At 35.3% G+C, this 6,102-nt stretch overlaps 1 protein-coding gene across 4 annotated transcripts in view; it reads left to right on the forward strand.

Annotated features, from left to right (window-relative positions):
* RRAGB (Ras related GTP binding B) overlaps nt 1–5,786 on the forward strand; it is an 87,093-nt gene extending 81,307 nt beyond the window's left edge. For 2 of the 4 annotated variants that reach the window (XM_070067360.1, XM_051827721.2), the window contains one exon: nt 4,878–5,786. In XM_070067360.1, coding sequence (XP_069923461.1) covers nt 4,878–4,926 — 49 coding nt within the window. In that variant the 3' untranslated portion in view covers nt 4,927–5,786. The remainder of the gene's footprint in view (nt 1–4,877) is intronic. The other 2 variants (XM_070067359.1, XM_051827723.2) reach the window with 1 other exon arrangement.
* The last annotated feature ends 316 nt before the right edge of the window (nt 5,787–6,102 follow it).

A 6,102-nucleotide genomic window follows, 5' to 3' on the forward strand; every position in this document is an offset into this window, starting at 1 on the left:
TTTGTTTATCTTGCAAAAATAATTGTTACTTTTATTTATCTTTCGTATTTTTTATTTAGTCTTGATTTCACTTACTTCTGCTGTGATCTTTATCCTTTCCTTTACTTATTTGGAATTTGGTTTCTGTTTACTTTTCTAGGTCCATGAAGTGCATTTTTCTTTTATATATTTGAAATGTTTCTGTTTTTGATGTATGTAATTATTACTATAAACTTTCTTCTTAGTACTACTTTTATTGTGTATCAGATTTAGATATATTGTGTGTTTATATATTTGTTTTAATATTTTTATTTCCCTTTCAACTCCTTCATTGATTTATTTGCAGCTCACAAGCATCTTTTTTAATGTCCATGTATTTAGATATTTTATACTGCTCTTGTTGATTTCTAGGTTTATTCTGTTGTGGTCAGAGAATTTGCATTATTTCAATTTTTAAAATATATTAAGACTTGACCGGCGCCGTGACTCACTTGGCTAATCTTCTGCCTGCGTCGCCGGCAACCCGGGTCCTAGTCCCGGTTGGGGCGCCGGGTACTAGTCCCGGTTGCTCCTCTTCCAGTCCAGCTCTTTGCTGTGGCCCGGGAGGGCAATGGAGGATGGCCCAAGTACTTGGGTCCCTGCACCCACATGGGAGACCGGGAGGAAGCACCGGGCTCCTGGCTTAGAATTGGCATAGTGCCTGCCGTGGCGGCCATTAGGGAAGTGAACCAACAGAAAGAAGATATAATAAAACATATTAAGACTTGATTTGTGGCCTAACATAGTCTTATTCCTGACTATGCTTTATGTGCTGGTGAGAAAAAAGTATATTGTACAACTTTTGGAAGAAATGTTCCATAAAGATCTGTTAGGTCTGCTGGCTCTATAATATAGTTCAACTTCATTTATGAAAGTGAAGTGTTGAGATCACTAATTATTATTGTATTATAGTCTGTTTCTCCAATCAGATATTTTCTTTATATATTTTGGTGGTCCAATGTTGGTTATATATATTTAAAATTGTTGTATCCTGCTGCTGAATTAATACTCTCTCAATTATACAATGGACTTCTTTGTCTTTTTCTGTACCCTTTGGCTTAAAATCTGGCTTATTTAATATGAGTATAGGTAAACATGCTCACTTTTGGTTTCCAATCACATGGAATATGTCTTTCTGACCCTTCAGTTTAAACCTATATGTACCTTTACCAGTGAAGTGAGTTTCTTGCAGGCAGCATGTAATTAGGTCTTTTTAACCCACTTGGAAAATCTATATATTTTGAAATTATTTATTTTTATGTTAAAATCATTGTATTTTAAAAGTTCTACTAATATGAAATACATGTACATATTTGTGAGGTACAGGTGTAATATTTCAACACATATTCACAGTGAAAATCTATCAACCAGGCAATGCACTATATTATTATGAATTATAATCATCTCACTATGCTATAGAACACTATAACTTTTTATTTATGACACAGTTTTTGCCAATTTATCCAACATCCATCTATCTCCTCCCCCAATTTCCCAACATATAGTAACCACTGTTATGAGTTCAGGTCAATTTTTTTAAAACTTTTATTTAATGAATATAAATTTCCAAAGTACAGCTTATGGATTACAATGGCTTCCACCCCATAACGTCCCTCCCACCCGCAACCCTCCCCTTTCCCACTCCCTCTCCCCTTCCATTCATATCAAAATTCATCCTCATTTCTCTTTATATACAGAAGATCAGTTCAGCATACATCAAGCAAAGATTTCAACAGTTTGCTCCCACACAGAAACATAAAGTGAAAAATACTGTTTGAGTACTAGTTATAGCATTAAATCTCAATGTATAGCACACTAAGGACAGAGATCCTACATGAGGAGTAAGTGCACAGTGACTCCTGTTGTTGACTTAACAAATTGACACTCTTGTTTATGGCTTCAGTAATCACCCTAGGCTCTTGTCAGGTCAACTAGTTTTTAAAGTTCCACATGTGAGAAAGTATTTATTGTATTCGCCTTTCTGGGTCAGGCATATCACTTGACATGATACACAGATCTATCCATTTTTTTAATGTCAGTATTTCATTATTTTTATGGACAAATAATATTCCATTGGGTGTATATACCAGATTTTCCTTTTTTAAAAATTTTCTTTAAGTTATACAAGTTTCATGTATTTCATATATACAGATTTAGAAACATAGTGACACTTCCCCCCCCACCCTCCCTCCTGCCCATGCTCTACCCACTCCTCCCTCTCACATTCCCACTCTTAATTTTTACAAAGATCTATTTTCAGTTTACTTAGTGATTGTATATACCATACTTTCTATTTCCGTTTATCCATTGATGGACTTCTAGGCTGTTTTCCTTTCTTGACTACTGTGAGTAGTGATACAGTGAATATAGAAGTGCAGGTATCACATTTTTTAAGATTTATTTTATTTATTTGGAATGCAAATTTGCAGAGAGAGAAAGGGATACACACACACACACACACACACAGAGAGAGAGAGAGAGAGAGAGAGAGAGAGAGAGAGGGAGACAGAGAGACAGAGAAGGAAAGATCTTCCACACACTGGTTCACTCCCTAAATGACTTCAATGGCCAGGGCTGGGCCAGGCTGAACTCAGGAGTCAGGAGCTTCTTCCAGGTATCTCACTAGGATGTAGGGGCCCAAGGACCTGGGTCCTTTGCTGCTTTCCCAGGCACACTAGAAAGGAGCTGAATCAGAACTGGAGCAGCTGGGACTCAACTGGCGCCCATATAAGATGACAGCATTGCAGGCTTTGGTGTAACCTGCTGTACCACAATGTTGGCCCCCAGGTTTTTCTTTCATATGCTGATTTTATTTACTTTAGAATTATACTCAGAAATGGGATAACTTAGTCATAAGGTAGCTTCATTTGTAGGTTTTAGGGAATGTCCACATTGATATCCATAAATACTAATTTTCTATCCAGATAACCGTGCATAAGGATTCCATTTTCTATACATCTTCACCTGAGTTTGCTATTTTTTGGATTTTTTAATAATAACCATTCTAACTGGAGTGAAATAATAACTCATTTTAGTTTTATTTTGCATTGCCCAGATGGCTAGTGATAGGGATCCTTTTTTGATGTGTTTGTTGACTATCTCTATTTCTTCTTTTGAGAAATGTCTATTTAGATATTTACCCTTTTATTAGCTTGACTGTTTTGGTTGTTGAGGTGTTTACAATCCTTACATAGTCTAGATGGTAATCTTTTTTCAGATACATAGGCTGCAAATGTTTTCTCATATTCTGCTGTCTCTTTACTGTGTTGAGTGTTTCCTTTGCTGTGTAGCAGCATTTTAGTGCAATACAATTCCATTTATTACATTTTCTTTTGTGTCCTGTGCTTTTGGAGTGTTGTCTAAAAAACATGTTGCCTATGCCAGTATCTTGAAGTGTTTTCCCTATATTTTCTTATAACAATGCATTGTTTCAAAATTTGTATTTATATATTTTATCAATTTTTTAGCTGATTTTATTATATGGTGAGTGGAAGGCATCAGTTCAAACCTTCTACAAAGCAGTATCCATTTTGCTAGTACCAAATATTGAAGATTGTCCTTTCTCTGTATTTATATGTTTTTCAAAGATCAATTGACTAAATTTATAAATTTAATTCTGGAATCTCTATTCTCTTCCATTGTTTATTTTTCTATGTAAGTAGCATGTTTTTTGATTACAGTCCTTCTACAGTGTGTTTTGAAATCTGATATTATGATGCCTCCACATTTTGTTTGTTTGAGTAGGACTGCTTTAAGTTTTTGAGGTCTTAAATGTGGCCACATGAATTTTAGAATTATTTGATTTCTAGTTTTGTGAAGATTTTCATAGATATTTTGATGGGAATTGAATTTTATCTATAAACTGCTTTGGATAGTATGGACATTTTGACAATATTAATTCTTCCAATCCATGAACATTTAACATCTTTCCATATTTTTATATCTTCTTTAATTTCTTTCATCAATGTTTTGTAATTTTCATTGTAAAAGTTTTCACATCCCTGTTTAATTTATTCCATTATTTTTAAAGATATTTTTAAATTTATTTGAGGTGCAGCGATACAGAGAGAGAAGGAGAGAGAGAGAGTTCTTCCATCTGCTGCTTCAGTCCCCAAATGGCCAAAATGGCAAGATATGGGCCAGGCCAAATCCAGGAGCCAGGAGCTTCTTCTGAGTCTCCTGCATGGATGCAGGGGCCCAAGGACTTGGGCCATCTTCCACTGCTGTCCCAGGCACATTAGCAGGGAGCTGCATCAGAAATGGAACACCGGGGACTTCAACTGGCATCCATATAGGATGCCAGCACTGCAGGTGGACACTTAACCTTCTAGGCCACAGTGCCGGCCCCCAAGTTAATTTTTGGAGCTATTGTAAATAGTTCATAATTTCCTTCTTAGTGAGTTTTTTATTGGTATATAAAAATGTCCCTGAGGGGCCAGTGCTGTTACACAATGGGTTGACACCCTGGCCTGAAGCATCAGCATCCCGTATGGGCGCCGATTCATGATCCAGCTGCTCCACTTCAGATCCAGCTCTCTGCTATGGCCTGGGAAAGCAGTGGAAGATGGCCCAAGTCCTTGGGCCCTTGCACCCACGTGGGAGACCTGGAGGAGGTTCCTGGCTCCTGGCTCCTGGTGCAGCTCCAGCTGTGTTGCAACCAATTGGAGAGTGAACCAGGGGATCAAGACCCCTCCCCCTCTCTCTGTGTAACTCTGATTTTCAAATAAATAAATAAATATTTTAAAAAATAAAAATATCACTGAATTTTACTGAATTTTAGGTGTGATTTTTTTTTCTCCTGCAACTTCCTTCAATTTGTTTATCTATTCTAATAGTCTCTCTTTTTCTTTTTTTTTTAGGGGCCCTGGACACACCTTGTCCCAGCCTTTTTTTTTGTTTCAGGTCTAATAGTCTCTTGATTCTTGATGGAAGAATTTTTAAGTTTCTCTCTATATATAGAATCATGACGTTTGCAAACAGTAATAATTTGATTTCCACCTTTTCTGTTTATATGTCTTGTATTTCTTTCTCTTGCCAAATGACTATGGCTAAAACTTCCAGTACTATATTGAATAAGAGCAGTGAGAATGGATATTTTTGTCTAGTTACAGATATTAGTGGAAATTATATTAGCTTTCTAGCATTCAATATGATGTTGGCTATGGGTTTCTCATATGTAGCCTTTGCTGTGTTGAAATATGTTACTTTTGTACCTAACTTGTTCAAGACTTCAATTTTTAATGGTTGTTGAATTTGATCATATAACTTTTCTGCATTTTTGAATGATGACATAATTTTATTCATTATGTTTATGTGATGTATTTTGTTTATTGATTGGCATATGTTGAACCATCCCTGCATCTTCAGTTAAGTCCCACTTGACTGTGATGTGTGATCATTTTAAAGTATTGTTGGATTTGCTTTGTGTAGAATTTTCCCATCTATAATCATCACATATATAGTCTATAGTTTTCTTTTTTTTGCTGAATCTTTGTCTCATTTTGAAATCTAGGCAATGTTGGCCTCTTTGAATGAGTTTGGAACAATTCCTCTCTTTCAGATCTTTGGAAGTTTGAGTATAATTGGTCTTAGTTTTTCCTGAAAAGTTTGGTGGAATTCATCAGTGATACCATCTGATCTTGGCATTTTTTGACAGGACATAATTCATTATTGATTCAGTCTCATTACCATTATTTATATGTTCAAGATTTGTATGTCTTCATGTTTCATATTTTGGTACATTATATATTTCAAAGTTTGATAAGTTATATGTATCCAGACATGTCTTTCTTCTAGTTTTTCCAACTTTTTGGCACATAGTTTTTCATAATAGTACCCAGTGATACTTTGTACTTCTGTGGTATTATACCTCCTTTATAATCTCTGATTTTATTAATTTTAATTCTTTTCTATTAACTAAGCTAATGGTTTATTAATTTTTGTTTATGTTTCAAAAAATACACTCTTCATTTCACTGACTTTTTATATTCCATTTTAATTCCTATTCCCTTTATCTCTGCTCTCAAATTTATTTTCTCCTTACTCCTACTAACTTTGGGTTTGATTTGTTCTTGTTTTACTAGG

The sequence above is a fragment of the Oryctolagus cuniculus genome, chromosome X (assembly GCF_964237555.1).
Source record: "Oryctolagus cuniculus chromosome X, mOryCun1.1, whole genome shotgun sequence".
NCBI classification, from domain to species: domain Eukaryota; kingdom Metazoa; phylum Chordata; class Mammalia; order Lagomorpha; family Leporidae; genus Oryctolagus; species Oryctolagus cuniculus.